The 18,909-nt window shown below is 34.4% G+C and overlaps 2 protein-coding genes across 2 annotated transcripts; both read left to right on the top strand.

Moving 5' to 3' along the window:
- Positions 1–2,175: 2,175 nt before the first annotated feature.
- On the top strand, positions 2,176–3,535 carry LOC133186513 (uncharacterized). Its single transcript, XM_061321748.1, has 3 exons — positions 2,176–2,202; positions 2,299–3,312; positions 3,524–3,535. The coding sequence occupies exons 1-3, from the start codon at positions 2,176–2,178 to the stop codon at positions 3,533–3,535; spliced, it is 1,053 nt and encodes a 350-aa protein (XP_061177732.1).
- An 8,315-nt stretch (positions 3,536–11,850) lies between these two features.
- Positions 11,851–13,341, top strand: LOC133186512 (uncharacterized). Its single transcript, XM_061321747.1, has one exon. It carries the CDS (start codon positions 11,851–11,853, stop codon positions 13,339–13,341), a length of 1,491 nt encoding a protein of 496 aa, XP_061177731.1.
- The last annotated feature ends 5,568 nt before the right edge of the window (positions 13,342–18,909 follow it).

Below are 18,909 nucleotides of genomic sequence, written 5' to 3'. Positions count from 1 at the left end.
GAAAGGAAACAAGCTACACGATATGCCTTTCATTGTCATCACCATGTTGGAATACAGCCAAAATAACAAATTAAAGAATTGTATTTCGAAGATGTGGAATTTTCTATTTAATTACAACTCGACAAAGAAATGTCCAATTCGAAATTGACCATATTTTAAAGCTTTGAAAAAGTAAATAAATGGTCATCAGGCATTTGCTTCTTACTTTTCTGTATTGTTTATTTGAACATGATAAAAAGAGATTCTTTACATATGAAAATCCGTTGTATAACTTTAGAAATAAAATCTATTTGCATTTTTACTTTCACAGTATATGATTCTGATAAAAAAAAAATCGGGACATTCAGCACTTTACTTAATCGAATCATTTAACCATATCATATCATTTCTTTGATACATTATCCAACATCCTGTGGAAATGGCGATGGGTAATTAAGAATGCATAGTGCTCAACAAAAACATATGCCTACGTGTGACAAACACAGTGTACATATTGATATAGTCTGTGAGGCTTGTGATGATTTTTTTTTTTGTTCCCAGTGTAAGAAATCAAACCATCAGGATCATAACTGGGAAACTGTCCAATTTAGCAATTTTGAAAAGAAACATTTTGCAGAAATCATAGAAAAACTAGCAAATATCAGGAAATCCTTTGAACAAAATTAAGGAAAAGGGTGCTAGAATTCCTCAGTGACAATATTTCTGTAGTCTTCGGAGGCCAGGTCCTCCAAACATCTGTTGGAATTCCGATCGGCAGTAATTGTCCTCCTTTTTTAGTCGACTTGTTTTTATATTTCTATGAAGCAGAATTTAATTAAAAACTTCTTAATGAGAAGAAGAAAACACTACCTTGGCCTTCAACTCGACATTCAGACTAGCAACTAAACTTTTCCATTGTCAACTTTCCTTATTTATGTAGTAATATCCCATTACTAGTATCACCTGAATATTTTGTTTACATCTCCCAACTTATTCGATACTCAAGAGCATGCTCCGAGTACGATCAAGTTTTAAGCCGAGGCAGGCTGTTGACAGATAAGTTGATGTTTCAACATTTCCGTTTAAAGTTAGCATTTCGTAAATTTTGTGGTTGTTATGATGAACTTGATAGCAAATATAACCTATCATTGGTCATATTTTGCCTGACATGTTTCATACCAATTGTTAGGCTTTTACTTTTATACTGAATTTTAGTACGTAAAGTTCCGTCTACCTGATCAATACATAGGACTTAGCGGGTGTGACGTGTCAACAGGGGATGCTTACTACTCCTAGGCACCTGATCTCACCTCTGGAATTTCCAGGGGTTGGTGTTTTATGCCCAATTCACAGATTTGTAATGTTTATAGATTTTTTTTAGATCGGTCACTGTTCGTTATCTTTTTCAATGGACAAAAAAATAGGTCTAGCGATATCAATATGTCTTCCCGACTTATGTTCTGGACGACATAATAAGTATTATTGGAAAGTCAGTGTAATGTATCTACTGTGCCAGTTTTTTAGCAAGAATACAATATGCGTAATAGACATAATCATATGTAATGCAGTTCTATTATAATTTAATTGCGTGTTGGTCCAACGTTCGTCGGAAAAACACATGAGAATTAATCGTTGAGACCCAAACCGTCGCATCAATCACTTCTTTTAAACTTTGAATCACTCTGTTGGAATGGTAGCTGCCTAACTGTAGCTCTTTCTTGAAAAAAAAAAGCAGAGAGCTACAGTTCTACAGCTATTGGAATGGGAGTCATTTATCAACGGGGATAAATTGCTATAGATTGCACATGTAGAGAACTGACTCCCCATGGTTCTTTCTTTAAAAAATGACATTTTTCTACGGCTGTGGTCATTTTTCATGAAATACGCCTACGTGACAAGTCTGTGTGATTTACACACCAATAACTCACACAAAACTTAAAAACATTCCTTAAATAGAGAGAGAGAGAACAGTGTAATTCTTTTCATGGACGATTAATCGAAAAAAGGTGTCTGCTCCTGATTATCTAGATTTTCTAACAACTTCGTGTATGTTTTAAATCCCCATTATTTATTGCATTTTCATTCTCAATTCATAAGAAAAATTGAGAGCTCTTTCAACGCTTTACAACTAGTGAAACTAGTGAATCGTATCTCCAACTATCTTTATAGGTATATGGCAATTCAACAAAAGTAATAATGGCGGCCAACACACCAGAATCTGCTGTAGGTTCTCCTCAATAACACATTCCAACTTGTCACAAACATAGTTTACGAACTGATATATTCTGTGAGGATTGTGATGAATTCATTTGTTCCAAGTGTGCAAAAACTGAGCACAAGGATCACAACTGGGAAACTCTAGCTAACGCAGCTAGTCAGAGAAGGAGAGGACTCTTAAAGTACCTAACGGAGATAAAGGAGGAAGACATACCGGAGATTGAGGAGAGTATAGAGAAAATATCAACACAGAAAAGGCATAATGAAAATCAGTTTGATTATGATATCACAGTTTTGCAGAAGTATTTTGATGAAGTGATTAACAGGCTAACAGAAATCAAGAGCAGCAATGAAGAAACACTTAAAAACAACCTGAGCAAAACAGACGAACATAATAGCTGTGTAAAATTTCATTTAGACAAGAAACGAAATCAACTTATTGACACTATGGATTTTATCGAGAAAAACAGCGGAAATATGTCAGATTTCAACCTGATTGACAACTTGAAACTTCTGAAACAATTACAGTCTGATATTAGAGAGATTAAACATCCTGTGGAATACGATGGAGGAAAAGTCCTTGACGACTTACAAGAAACTTTGTTAATTGATGTCACCGCTGTAGAAGCAGGATTATTTCAATACAGAGATATTCCAATACGTTTACTTGAGGTATGGGGTGAGGACTTTTGTTATATCCAGTCTTTTTCATTAGACTACTTCAATCAGATCAACAGTCAAGGGAAAAAGAAACGAAAATTCATGATAAATCCTTGTGATATCTGTGTTTGTAAGAATGGTGAAGTCTTCTTCACTGATAATGAGAACTATACTATTTGCCAACTCTTTCCTTCAGGGTCTGTCTCTGTAATAATGAATACAGGGAACTTAGAACCACTAGGAATCTGTCAGTCGGTGGATGGTGGTCTTCTGGTCGCCTTGACAGATTATTCTGATTTCTTGATGCCTTTTACAAGCCTAATAAGACATATGACTTTAACAGGTGACGTCAAACGTGAGTTAGGTGGTTCTCCTGGGTGTGAATTAGCGAGACTCTTTTCTTTTCCGCAACGTATTACACAGAATGGTAACAGCGACATCTGTGTTGTAGACTGGGTTAGTGATAATCTGAAGATTTTGTCTTCATCTGGCCAAGTTAAGTTTGTGTATCGTGGGTGCAACTTGACGAACAACAATCCTGTCTACCAATTTGATCCGTATGACGTGGCATGTGACGCTTTTTGTAACATCCTTGTTACCGACACAAAAAATCACCGGATTCATTTACTAAGTCCTTCTGGGATATTCTTGAAGTATTTGCTTACAGAGAATGAAATGAAATTTCCGACCTCATTATCACTGTACAAATCTATATTGTGGGTAGGAAATACTAGGGGACTTGTGAAAGTTTTCAGATGCAAACACATGTTTAACCTTCACGTTTAAACATACTGGTAGAAAAGCTTTATGAACTGGCAAAGTGTCCAGCTCCGTATAGCAATCGTTTTGCTTGTTAATATTTTTTTTTTAAATATTCCCAAAAATTTGTCACATAAGTAGATTCTGTCAAAATACCTATTCTGTAAATCAATTTTTAAATTCTACGAACAGGGTTACTAGAAGAATATTCTAGTATTTATTTCATAATCTTTTTCCTTATTTGAATGGCGATTGCTACACATGTAGACTCTGTGTAGATAATTGACGTATGTTACTCATTGCTATTGATTTTTATATGATTTATTTTATTGAAATGCAGTTATAAATTGATACTATTATTATCTACACTTAATCTAATAAAAACACATTCACCAAAATAAACCACCATGTTGATCTAAAATATCATTGGTTTCAAACTAATGTAAATATGCACATCCTTACGAATATTGAAAGTTTTATTGTTATTATTATGACTTTAGAAGTGTGTCTATAACTTGATTATTCAATTAAATATTAAAACAATATCATGTGATAAAAATAAAAATTCAAAATTGGGACCTGGATTTCATAGACCCTTTAATTTTCATAGGTATATTAAAACTTTGCGGGGATCAATACAAATGTTATCTAGAATAAAGGCAAAGTCTCAAACAAAACGAAAGATCATGTTATATATATCCGTAAATATATATGCGCCATTCAATCACCCAGTTTTAAGGTAGTTGCTCAGGTTCTAAAACTTAGCAGACTTCGTCAAGGTGAGCTAAAAAGTATATTTACCGAATCATCAGGAGACCTTTTGCTCTGGTTTTGACCCTTGTTGTAAGTCGGTAATACATTTTTGAACATTTTAAGCTTTCTCTCTGGAGTTGCTGAACCAATTTCAGCATATGGTATATAGCATTTGTGTGTGAAGGGAACAAAACCTCATAGACTCTGCCTACCTGGGGACTGAGAGAGAGACCAAAACCATCAAAATTAATTTTATCATGAAAAACTCCCTTCGTTACTCCTGGACATCCTTCTTCTTCCTTTAAAGTGAAGGGCCGCTGCTACAGCATTTTCTCACTTCGATTAAAAACGTGTGCGGGAGGGGAGTCCACGCATCTATTTACAATTTAAAAACTGATAAAAAAAAAAAACATGTCCAAGTTCCTTTAAGGCGCTTTATATCCCTGAATCCTTGACTTAAAGGACTCCGGGGACATGGCCATGATAGTGTATTCGGGTAGCTGGTAGTAAGAAAGAATGATTCCTTGTAGACGTTGGTACTGCAGAATGGGGTCCTGTACCGGTGTTGATGCCCCCTTGTGGCTGCTCCTGTTTTGCTGATTTGGGAAGGCAGATCTATGGCAATAAGGGAATGTACAACACGTTACATCATGATAGCCTTTGCTTTGATTCTGTGTTGGTGTAAACTCTCCCATTCTAGCCTGTCAATCATTGTTGTGACACTGCTGGTGGTGTCGTTGTTATTAATTACGAACCTAGCTGCCCTTCTTTGCACCGCTTCTAATTTGTCGATGTCTTTGTGTGAGGGTCCCAGAGGGTGGATGCATATTCTACCTGGGGTTTGACCAAGGTCGTATAACATTTGTCCTTGATGTTGCTTCGACAGGACGAGAGGTTCCTCCGTAAGAAGGCGGTGGTTTTGTTTGCCTTCTTACAAACACTATCGATTTGATGGTTCCACGATAGGTTGTTGGAGATGTTTGACCCCTAGGAACTTGGCCTTGGTGATAACGGCCAGCTCCTTCCCATTGATGTATTATGGGGTTATGTGTTGCTTCCGTGTGGTGGTAATACGGATCTCACACTTTTCTGGGTTGAAATGCATAAGCCAGTCTGCTTCCCAATTTTGGAGGTTGTCAGGGTCCATTTGGAATTGCCTGACATCGGTCTCTGTAGTAATGGCCCTATACATAAGGTAGTCATTCGCAAATAACCTGGCGGCCGTTTCACTAACAAATCTTAGATCGTAAACGTACGATTACTTTTACGATTGCTAGACGTGCATGTAAACGAGCGTTTCACTAAAACCGGGGTCGTATTTTGGCTGGCATGTTTTATACTAATCATGGTTTAGGTCTTTGTGTTTATACATGTACTGAATTCGACTACGGAATCCTCCGTTTACCTGATCAATACATAGGGCTCACGGCGGGTGTGACTGGTCAACAGGGGACGCTTACTCCTAAGCACCTGATAACACCTATGGAATTTCTGGGGATCCGTGTTTTTGCCTTGTTCACAGATTTGTATTGTTTATTTATATTTTTAAGATCAATCATGATTCGTTATTTTCATTTCACCATTTATTCAATAATTCAAGATCTTTTAGATTCAAACATGTGTGATGTAGACCGATTTAATTGCTCTTGTTGTCAAAAACCTCATGCACTGGTTAAATCGCCGACTGTTTGTTTGATTTTCTTAATCAGTGAACAGGAACAGACAACACTAGTGGGTATGTGGGTTTTGCTATCTTTTCTTACATAGATTTTTAACATTTTAATGCACCACTAATGTTGTGCTTTGTTAAGAATAAAATTGAATGTGTTCTAGTATGTTTGACAATCAAACAAACATGAAATTCGTAGTGACGATAATTTTCATTAAAAAAATAAATAAATAAAAAATTCTAGACGCACTTTTTTAGTTTTTCAGATCGTCCACGTGGCGCAGTGCTTAGGTCGTTTGCTCTAGAGTCGCCGGAATAAGGAGATAAACTTAACGTCGCGGGTCGTTGGAGAAAAATGTGCAATTTATTCAAAGATTACTTTCACGTGATTTACTTTTCATGAATATTCATAAGACTCTGCATAAACTCAAATTTCTTCAAATTTTGACATTAAAACCTTCAAGACCGGTTCATTTGGGGTTTTTTTTTCTTCAAGCCTCCCTTATAGTATGAGTAGAATTTTGTGTGGTTAACATTGACAACTTATGATAACAATTTTTTAAAAATAATAAGTAGGTCACACTGATGCAAGAAATTACCTTTTCAGATTAAAAAGGCGGTCGTAACTTTGCACGAAAAGATAAATCATGAAATATATGGAAATAACGAACAGTATTCAAGCTCAGAAGTCCATTAAACATAACAAAATAGGTGCAGAGCAAACACTTACCTCCAACACGTCAGAGATATCATCTGTATTTTATAAAAATAGGCTTTCTCTTAATCCTATTAATCGGCGAAAGAAGTCTATCAATTTGAAATAAACACTTGCGTTTCATCTTGAAAAAATGATAGAAACACAAATTCAGTGCACTTTCCTTCAATAAAACGATATACTCTTGCTTCGAATTTTCAAATCAAACAGGTGGTTGCAACTTTCACCTTGGTATCAATAATCTGGTCATTTCTAGTAGAAGATATTAAGAAAAACTAAACAATCGGCAAAAAAACTTTATCTGAAATTGATATTAGATAAAATTTGCGAATTTTTGTATTTTCTCTATGTAAACCTTTATGGAATCTGTCGCCATTATAGTCACAATAAGGACGCCATGCAAATGAGCGGAATGAACACCATTTCTTAAGGTATGTCACTCGTCAGCCTTTTAGAAAATTTCAGTCAGAACCTCTTAATTAAAAACTATTTATTACAATTCAATCTTTATAACATATTTAAATTAAACAATGCAAAATGTTCAACATTCAATTAAAAAACTGTTCAAAAATTCATAAAGAAGCAAGATTTATAAGGGACTATTTCTTGTGGTGGAAGGATATTTAGCAGAAAATTCTGCAAATCTACACATTTATTAAATCTAATATCTTGGAACTTAAGCCTCACATACTTTTACGTAGAGAATATTTTCCGTTATGATATGCTTGGGATATTAAATATAGGTCTCAATTTATATTTTTATAACAAAATGTACACCTTCTCTCAACAAGTTTTGCCAAGAAATGAAGATATATTAAGGAAGTCGAGATAAAATTTACACAGTTTTTTGCCTGAAAATCGCATATTTTGACCAATATTTCAAAATTTACATCACTGACCCCAACTTTTTCTTTCATTAATTTAAACTACTCGATACTTTTGACCGATCAGCACTTAAGTCGTAAAAAGTTTGATACAAAAAAATATTCTATTGCCTATTTAGATTTTTAATACCCCAAATATGAGACTTTTTTAGTGCAAAAAGGTCACACAATAATTTACGCGCATTAATTTGCATGATTTGTTCAATGATAAATATTATTCAAACTATTTTACGTAAAATAAGTTTATGTTTATTGCCATTGTTACATGTGATAAAATATGATAACGGTTAAAGTGATTAACCAAAGAGTTACAATTTAAGTGCAAAAAGGTCAACTTAATTGTACCGTAGCTCAGTTAGATGCACACTGACCCCTCATTTTCTCTGCGATTTTGAGTCATACTATATGAGTACTTATCCAAAATATACTTCTCAAAAAATCCTTGATATAACAAATTTCACGAGTGAATACCTTAATATGTTCGAATCCCACTGTAGGACGTAAAGACCGGTCCTTCGGATGAAACCGTATAAACCGGAGTCCAGTGTAGCAGTAGATGCTGTGTTACAACGCAAAATGTAATAACAACGCAAAATGTAATAAACCGGGATTATTGCATTTTGCGTTATTACAGTCTGCGTCGAGATCAACGCAGAATGCAATAACGCAACAGACTTTTTAGGATTATTACATTTCGCGTTGCAACAATGCTGACAGGAAAAAGATCCCTCACTCCTCAAAGGTGACAAGTACTAGTAAAGGTTTAAAAGCAGCCCTCCACCGGCAAGTGGTGGCGTCTAAATAGAAGTGAAAATTATCGAAGGGACGGTAAACAAACAAAAAAACATAATTCATAAGGCCTAAATGCTCAGCCAACATCAAATTCATGAAAGATCCGTCTACCAGAAATTTTGAAAGTAATAAACTTCAAAATCGTGTCCTTGCCTATTACTTTTAATACAATCAGCGTTCCATAGTAAACATAGTGTAAACGGAAAGCTGGGGGCTTCAGAAACATATCCCTCTTTCTATTGAATGGCTGATGCAAAAAACGAAACCCCTGTTGCTAACCTTGAAAGGGATAAATGACACTGTCCAATATGTCAAGAGGAGGTAAGAAAACCGAAATATTTGCCGTATTATTGTGATAGTCATGATTTTATATTGATTTTAATTAACAGTATTTTTCTTTCAGATGCCATTGAAAGTTATGAAATAACTTTCAATAATAAACTTGATTTAAAATAAAAATGTTTTATTTAAATATTAAACATTTAAATAAATTTATAACAACTACCTATAATTAAAGTCTAGAAATCTCTAGAGTTCTAAAATTACAACTAAAGTTTAACTCTTAACCTTGAATAAATAAATAACTAAAAATAGCCATTGCTTAATATTTTCCCGCCAAAACCTTTAACCCCTTTGTCTAGAGTGTCCAGCTAATTACTAGCCCAGGAGCAGTCAGTGTATAAAGTTGTATTTTTGTTATTTGGAGAACTTTATAGACCACTGACAGTAAGTTGACTTTTTGACATTCTTATTTCATATTAATCCTTTCATATTTCATATTAATAATTGTATGAATGAAAAGAGGCATATGAGAGAATTTATCAAATTATTTAAGTTTGTCAAAAGCTGATGAACTAGTTGATTTTAAACTTTGTAATGAACTGATGTATTTTATGACACAAAGGATATATAGTGTATAAATGTTATTTATGAATAGTAGACAGTCCATAGCAAGACATATATATACTGTGTTAGAAATATATTAGAGATGGATTCATACCCATAGTTTGATATGTAGCTATGTACATGTGTATTGTAAATATTTATTATCCACTATATGAAGGAATATATAAAGAGATATATTTGTATTTGAAGTCAAGAGATAAACTCATTGACCTGTGTCAATATCTATTATTTTATGACCTAATTAATATGTAGTAATTATCTGATTTTATGATGACAGTAGATTCTGCTGTTATATGTGATATCAAATTTAATTAATGTATTTTATAATGTTTTGCAGAATCTGGTACTAGTATAATCCTTGTAATAAACAACATCACACTGAAACCACCTTGTGTTAATTGCTGCTCTGCTACATTATCACACATTCTGTGAGCCGTGTATTCAGACTTACATTTCAAGGACGGTAGCACATAAGGAAACCAACAGTTAAATCGATCGAATGTCCCGTTTGTCGTACGTAGGTGTATCGACACTCCGAGAGATAACATTTCAAATGAAGAAATGGAATTACCTATGAATAAACTTGTTCTGACTTTGTCTGTAGATCCTAAGCAAGATGAAGAAAATATATACTGTATGTTTTGCAAACGGTAAGAGAAAACGGTACCTGCAAAACACTGGTGCAAGATTTGCATGGAAGCTATTAGTGAAGATTGCAAATCATTTCATAGACTTGTTCTAAGTCTGCAGGATCATAAACTTATTAACTTTGCAGACATCAAGGAGGTGAACAGTGAAATTGAGATAGAAGAGCCATGTCTTTTGCACAAAGGGAAGATACTCGATGTGTTCTGCCAAACCATCAAAAGCTATGTTGTAGTATATGCCTTGTCAAACAGCACAAATCGTGCAAGAATGTGGTAGTTGAAGATACAGCTCTAGGGGTTGACCGAGATTACATTCAAAATATTGTTTCAAAATATATTGGTTTGGAGAAAGGCGTTGAAGATATGCTGTTAGAAAAATTAAATCTAAAAGCCGAACTCAATATCAGGAAACAGGAAATATGTATGAACACTGAAGAGAAAGTTCAAGAAATCTAATCACTTTTGGACAATGCACATACAAAGTGGCTGAAACGATTTGAACTGACTCATGCAGATTCTATTGGAAACATTGAAATTGCTTATGATGAGTTGAGAAGGTTTTCCACTACAATACTTGAAGCAAGAGTCATGCTACAATCAGTGTTAAAGAGTGGATCTTCAAAACAGCTGTACATTACAAATCTTAAATTGCAAAATCAGATTTCTGACCACATCTCCGACATGACCGATTCTTAAAACATTATTTTACATCCAGGTGGAGAGAAGATATTATTGTTAGGTTTAGGCCAAGAATGTTCTGTTTACAAGGTATCTTAGAATTGATACTATATTAGTTTTAAACTCAAAAGAAACCATGTAAAAGAAATTATGAAATTAAACTTTATATATACATCAAACAGCAAAAAAAAATGTATTAGCTTAGCCTGGTATCTGGATCTTCCGAAGGGTATGGCCTCAGGAACCATTCTAGTGATAGCTATCTGTAAATTTTTCAATAAAATATTTGCAATGGCAACGTTCTTTTGTTAAAATCAAAAACTGATCATTTAAGTACATGTATTTTTATACTTAGTTATATTGCAATAGGAGCAAAACTGGTCTACCGGGAATGAGAAGTATTGATTGATTGATTGTATGTTTTTTTACGTCTTATTCGAGAATTTTCCACTGATAAAGAGACGTCACCATATGCCGGCAGAGGGCTTCAAATTTAAACCTATACTCGGCACTCAGGGCATTGAACAGTGAGGGTTCTTTGTCGTGCCAACTTTTATCGTAACACGGGTGTTCGATTTTTAAAGTCTCATACGAATGATCTGTGACTTTCACTTCTAATGCCAGGCGCTTGGCGAAGGAACAATCACTACCTATGTTTACTTTTTAGGTTTGACGCGGCCAGCCAACGAAACAGGTCAGCCAAAATACGACACAGTTATAGATTATATTTGTTAATAAGGTCGTTATAATGATCAAAAAGGTTACGAAATGCTGACATTTTAAACGAGGTTGTTTAAATCCCTGCAGCATCTACTTATATCTGAATAGTCTGCCTTTGTTTAAAACTTGAAAAGCAAATACGTTGGGAGACATAAACACCATATGCAGATGATAGCCGAATATTACTACATAAATAGGGAAAGTTGATGATGGAAAAAGTTTTCAATTTCAATATATAAAAAAATATATACAGAGAGAGAGCAGTGTAATTCTTCTCATGGACGATAAATCGAAAGAAGGTGTCTGTTCCTGGTTATTTAGATCGTATGCTTTAAATCCATATTATTGATTTGCATTTCTATTCTCAATTCATAGGGAAAATCGAGAGCTCCTTCAACGCTTTACAACCAAACCAGTGAATCGTATCGCCAACTATCTTTATAGGAATATGGCAATTCAACACAAGTAGTAATGGCGGCCAACAAACCAGAATCTGCTGTAGGCTCTCCTCAAGAACATATTCCAACTTGTGACAAACATAGCATTCGGACTGATATATTCTGTGAGGATTGTGATGAATTCATTTGTTCCAAGTGTGCAAAAACTAAGCACAAGAAACACAACTGGGAAACTCTAGCTAACGTAGCTTGTCAAAGAAGGAGAGGTCTAACGGGGTACCTAACGGGGATAAAGGAGGGAGACATACCGGAGATTGAGGAGAGTAAAGAGAAAATATCAACACAGAAAAGGCATAATGAAAATCATTTTGATTATGATGTTGGAATTTTGCATAAACATTTTGATGAAGTGATTAACAGGCTGACAGAAATCAAGAGAAGCAATGAAGAAACACTTAAAAACAACCTGAGCAAGACAGACGAACATAATAGCTGTGTAAAATCTCAGTTAGCCAAGAAACAAAATCAAATTGTTGACACCGTGGAATTTATCGAGAAAAATAGCGGAAATATGTCAGATTTCAACCTGATTGACAACTTGAAATTTCTGAAACAGCTACAGTTTGATATTAGAGACATTGAAGATCCTGTGGAATACGATGGAGGAAAAATCTTTGATGTCTTACAGGAAACTTTGTCGATTGATGTCATTGCTGATGAAGCAGAATCGTTTCGATACGGAGATAAACCAATACGTATACTTGAGGTATGTGATGAAGATGTTGGTTATATTCAGTCTCATACATTAGACTACGTGAATCAAATTGACACACAAGGAATGAAGAAAAGAAAGCTCATGATAAATCCTTTCGATCTCTGTGTTTGTAAAGGTGGTGAAGTGTTTTTCACTGATAATGAGAAAAAAACCATTTGCCAACTCTTTCCTTCAGATTCAGTCTCTGTAATCACGAATACAAAGCATCTTTTACCATTAGGAATCTGTCCGTCAGTTGATGGGGGTCTCTTAGTCACCTTAACAACGAAACCTCCCGGCTATATTCTTGTCAGTGATCCTTTCCCATGTCTAGTGAGACACCTGACTTTAACAGGTGATCTTATACGTGAGTACAAATATACGGAAGAGGGGTTTCATTTAATATACCCCGCACGAATCACACAGAATGGTAACGGTGACATCTGTATTGTGAACTGGGCATTTCCTAAAGGTGATCTGGTCATTTTGTCTTCCACTGGTCAGGTTAGAAGTGTGTATCTTAGACGTAACTTGAAAGAAGACGACAACCCTTTCTTTCACCCGATGGAGAACTTCGATCCGTATGACGTGACATGTGACTCCTATTGTAACATCCTCGTTACCGACGCAAAAAATCATCGGATCCATTTACTGAGTCCTTCTGGGATATTCTTGAAGTTTTTGCTCACAGAGAGTGAAGTACAATTTCCGACATCATTATTCCTGTACAAATCTAAATTGTGGGTAGGAAATACCAGAGGACTTGTCAAAGTTTTCAGATGCAAACATATGTTTAATCTTCACGTTTAAACATACTGGTCGAAAAGCTAGCTTATGCTCTAGCAATTTGTCCAACTCCACATTGCAATCTTTTTGTTTGTATATATATATATTTTTTAAACATTTTGACTGGACTTTTCGACGAATTCTTTGCATAAGTAGACTCAGTCAAAAACATTCTTTAAATTGCTTTTTAATTTCTAGAACAGTGTTACTTCATGTATTTAAGTTATTAAAAAGAATGTTATAGTTATTATTTCAATTTTTTCTCTTATTTGAATTGTGCTTGCTACTCATGTCGACTCTGCATGTAGATAAGATATGTTATTCTGTGTTATCAATTTTTAAAATGGTTTATTTTATTGAAATGCAGTTAATTATTAATTGATATCGTTATTATCTATAATACGTTCAACAAAACATCTGAAATTTCATTGTATTCAGACTCATCATGTAAATATGCACTTACTTATGAATACTGAAATAGTTTTTAGCTCACCTGAGCTGAAAGCTCAAGTGAGCTTTTCTGATCACCCGTTGTCCGTTGTCCGTCCGTCCGTCTGTAAACTTTTCACATTTTCAACTTCTTCTCAAAAATCACTGGGCCAATTTTAACCAAAATTGGTACAAAGCATCCTTGGGTAAAGGGGAGTTTAAATTGTTAAAACTATAGGCCAAGCCCACTTCCAAGGGGATATAATCAAGAAAAGAAAAAAAACAGGGTGGGGTCATTAAAAAATCTTTTTCTCAAGAACCACTGAGCCAGAAAACCTGAAACTTATATGGGAGCATCCTGGGGTAGTGTAGATTTTAAATTGTTCAAATCATGACCCAAGGGGGTAGGGCGGGGGCACAATAGGGAATCCAATTTTTACACTGAAATATGTTAAAAATATATTTAAAAATCTTCTCAAGAACCACTGGGCCAGAAAAGCTGAAACTTATATGGAAGCATCCTGGCGTAGTGTAGATTCTGAATTGTTCAAATCATGATCCCCGGGGGTAGGGCGGGACTACAATAGGGAATCCAATTTTTACATTGAGATATAAAGGGAAAATCTTTAAAAATCTTCTTCTCAAGAACCACTGGGCCAGAAAATCTGAAACTTAAGTGGAAGCATCCTGGTGTTGTGTAGATTCTAAATTATTCAAATCATGACCCCTGGGGTAGGGTGGGGTCACAATAGGTATTACAAGGGGGAAATCAGGTGAAGAACAGCAGGGCCAAAGTTACTCTGGTGAGCGTTGTGGCCCATGGGCCTCTTGTTTGTTATTGTTATGACTTTAGAAATGTGTCTCTATACGTTTTTCAAACATGGTACTGTCTCCTAAACTTTAACAAGGACACCAACGCAGGTATAGTAAAGCATAAGCTCCTCTTGACTTCGTCAAGGTGAGCTAAAAGGTATACTTACCAAGTCACTCAGGAGACATTTTGCTCTGGTTTTGACCGCCATCGTCCGTCGCTTGCACATTTTTTAACATTAGTAGTTTCTTCTCTGGAGCTGCTGAACCAATTTCAGCTTTTGGTATATAGTATTTATGGGTGAAGGGGAAGAGAAGAAGAAAATCTCATAGATAGCCCCTACCTGGGGGCTGAGGGTGGGCCCAAAAACCTTTAAAAATTAATGTAATCTTCAAAAAAATCCTCTTCTTTACTCCTGGACATCAAGCAAACTGTTGGCATAATAATTATAAGCAGTGGGTCCTCTAATAAAATTGTGAAATTCATCACCCCTTGGTTCCGACTGTAAGTTGGGGCTGAATTGGTTATAAGTTGAATATGCATCATACTTACTCCTCCATAGCACCTGATCCAACCTCTGACATTTTTAGAGGTCCATATTTGCTCTGCTCCCAATTTCTATTGTTATAATGAACTTTTGAGCTTGATTACTGTTCATTTTCTTCATATTTCATCTTAAAAATATTCTTTTATACTTCTGAACATCTAGTATCTTTGCATGATTATAATGAGTACTCAACCTTTTACCAAAATTTTGAAATTTATGCCCCCTATGGTTCAGGCCTTAAGGTGGGGCTTAGTCATATATTGAAAATACATTACATCTATGAAAATCTTTTCTAAAGGACGTCTAGTGGTAAACTGATTATAAAGTTACAATGAATGCATAACCCTTTCCCAAAAGTGTAAAATACAAGAACCCTGGGCCCAGCACTCAGACGCTAGGGTGGGTCTAAGTTGGAGATACCTGGCCCTTTTGATTTATTGAAAACATTTTATACCTTTTGTATACTTCTTAACTCATGGACATTTATTAGATCTATTAACATGATTACAGTGCACACTTAGCCCTCTGTCACAAGTACGGTCTCGGGATGCCAGAAGTACGGTCTCGGGATGGAGTTAAGTTGGTCATATATTTAAAATACGATTTTGAAAACATTTTTACTCCTTGGTATGCGACAGGCAAACTGTTTATAAGCACTTGATTAACCTTTCATCTAAGTTTAAAAAAAAAATTGGCATTTCCAGGATCCTAGGCAAAAAACCTTGGATAAACTCACTTCTGATCTCAGTTTCATGTTTTCACTATTGAGACTGAGATCAAAAAGAGACTGAGAACAAAAGTGGGCTTGTCTAAGTTTTATGGCTCCATGGTGGGCCTATGTTGGTCATAAATAGAAAATAGATTAAACCTTAGAAAATCTTTACTAATGAATATTTGGGAGGCATACTGTTCACATGATAATGACCGACATTGGCCTTGGTAGCTCAGTACTTATAGCACCTGACCTGTGATGTATGGGTTCCAGATTCGAATCAGGTTCAGTCATATATTGTACAGATGTAAGCAGAAATCAGCCACACCAACAAAATCAATGACATCATAATGAAAGTGTGTTTAAACACTTTAAATAACAAATGAATATTACTTATGGAATCTAAATCTGCCTCTTGTTTTGTTAAACATACATGTAATTTACAATGAACAAAACCAAGCTTAATTCATGGTGGTTTTTTTATTCAGCAGTATACAAAGATTAACAGTTTTATCCTTCAATGCACTAATTAATTGTATATTAATTACAATATAGGCTTGTGCTCTGTTCCTAACATACATTGCACTATATATTTATAGAGGTGACAATTAGATGTAGCAGTATTGATAAAGCATGCATGTATTGTAACATACTTCACCTTTATCTGGATATACATACTGGTATATACTGTTTATTTCCATAATAGTCATGCTACTCAATTAAATAATACAATTCTAGTTGTATAAAATGTATATTTTTCAAACCATGTTCTTTCAAATCAATCTGCAAAAACATCAAATTATTCAACCCTAAGAATGTCAAAATAATACAATAAAAAATGCCAAAAATGTACTAGCATTAATTTTTTATGGAAAGTTCAAAAATAGCAATTTTAAATAGGAAATGTTGTCAGACACTATTTTTAATTATTAACTTATTGTCAAATGAAAAGTGAAGGAAATCCTAAATTTATCTGAAATGTGATAATCATTTTAATTACATGACTTGTCAACTTGAATCCTTCAGATCCACAATAATGGAGTGTTGAATACAATAATGAATCTTTAATACAGAATCAGAACACCATGGGACACTGGTCTGATAATTCTTCATTTAATAAAATCCATTTCTTCAAGAAAAATCCTATTCTGTCTCAAACTGACTTGTATTACACTAAAAAAAAAAACAAAACAAATAAAGCCTTTAAAACTACAAATAAAGCAATAAATTCATTTCCAGTCTTGCCTCCATGACTGATTGTCAGTACTGTTTGAGAAAGGCACTTTCTTGACACCATACCGTATAACGGGTATTTTCTGCGGTTGGAAATTTTTGCGATTTAACCCCTAAAAGGTAGCAAATTTATTTCTGCGTTTTCAATTTCTGCGGTTGCATTATACCGCAAAAAATTATTTATGGGGTATGATCATGCACTAAACTTTATGAATTATCAGAACGCTGTCATGTTTACGATTTATAAATTCATTAAGACATACACTGTATTGATCAAAGGTGCATGAAAACTGGTATTAAGCTATTATGCTTAATTAAACCACTATCTTTTATTTAGTTTTTGTAAAAAAATATTTCGAGTACCAATTGAAATGAATTAATGCAGTGTCAGTCCACCCAAAACAACAATACAAAGCTTTATTCTAGCAGACGTTCTATGCGATCTGTTAAAATACTAGTATTTATATATATTTAGATAATTATAATAAATGCATCCAAGCCATATTCTAAAATACATTTCTAGTTAACTGTCATCAAAATTAATTTGGTGTTTATATTTTAAGCTAAAACAAACAGTTGCATAATCAAGTACCCCAAAGTTGACGGTTAACAATCACAGGTGTCATGTGCATTGAGGCGTAACTAATCCTATCAGTCGTATGCATTGGGTGAAATTCACGAGACAATCGAGCCACATTGTGTATACAAGCAGTAATTATTGTCTCAATACAAAACACAAGATTGAAAAAAAGTATTTAAAAAAGTAAAGCTACCATGTGTTGTCTGCAGCTATCGGAGTTTGGACTAATAATTGGGAAATAGGTACAAGTAAAGATGTTTTTGTATCAACTTATTTAATTGATATTATTTACAGGAAGGTTTTGATTCAATATGTTTTGGACAAATCCTGACATCTTAAATCTTCGAATTTCGATCACACCTGAATTTTCTCGCTAACGAGGATGTGGCCACTCAGGAGTCTGCAAGCGGACGTCTCGATTTTAAAAACCTTGCGTTCCAAATAATTTTTCTGTGTCCAGTACGCAGGTTCTTGCGTTAATGAGAACCCTGTCAGACATACGCACCACTTATCATAATTGCATGTACAAAATATCTGAATGAATATTGAAAAAATATTTTGCGATTGTAATTTTTGCGGATTTGTCCTATCCGCAAAATTCCGCAAAAATTGGACAACGGCAGAAAATACCCGTTATACGGTATATTCAAGGAAAATGTAAAAAAAAAAACTTAATTTGGAAAAATGCACTATGCAAACATTATAATACATATATGAGACACACCATGATAATGACAAAATAGCACCATTCCAATAGGACCAGAAAATGGCCCTTGTTCATTTGTCACAAATATATTAACTGTTTTTACACCATGATTGTACATTCACTCTAGAAAATGTATATATTTCATTAAGTTCATGTATTAAGTCAAATTCAAAACAAGCAAATTTCCATTGTTTCAAAATCAACAATTTTTTATTAAAATGTTACTTAATGCACAGATAAAAACTTAAGTAATGCATATTCAACAAAAACATAAAAAATTGATGAAAAAAACATCACAGATCTAATGGTTTTATCACTAGTCATTTCACAAGGTTCATTTAATTCCTTGAGAGCGGTATTCAACAGCCACTAAAATTAACATTATTATAGTTTACATAAATTAAATAAGCCAACTATAAAATGGTGAGAAAAAAAATAACATACAATAATAAATTTATATAAAGTATCCTGGATCTTTTAACAAAGTTCCAGACACAAACTGTAGATAATGATAGATATATATCTGTCACACATTACACCTATACAAGTAATACATAACACCTGGGCCCAGTCA

Source organism: Saccostrea echinata, unplaced genomic scaffold, assembly GCF_033153115.1.
Source record: "Saccostrea echinata isolate AGI-Se365-2 ecotype Australia unplaced genomic scaffold, CSIRO_AGI_Sech_v1 ptg000014l, whole genome shotgun sequence".
Lineage (NCBI taxonomy): Eukaryota > Metazoa > Mollusca > Bivalvia > Ostreida > Ostreidae > Saccostrea > Saccostrea echinata.
The sequence above is the reverse complement of the archived record's forward strand: the minus strand, read 5'-3'. Positions and strand labels throughout refer to the sequence as shown.

What these genes read in the sequence shown, in the direction of transcription:
- LOC133186513 (XM_061321748.1), top strand. Translation starts at nt 2,176, where the DNA reads ATGGCGGCCAACACACCAGAATCTGCT. An exon ending in CCAACACACCAGAATCTGCT is followed by an intron (nt 2,203 to 2,298) that starts GTAGGTTCTCCT and finishes ATTTGTTCCAAG; the next exon opens with TGTGCAAAAACTGAGCACAA.
- LOC133186512 (XM_061321747.1), top strand. Translation starts at nt 11,851, where the DNA reads ATGGCGGCCAACAAACCAGAATCTGCTGTAGGCTCTCCTCAAGAACAT.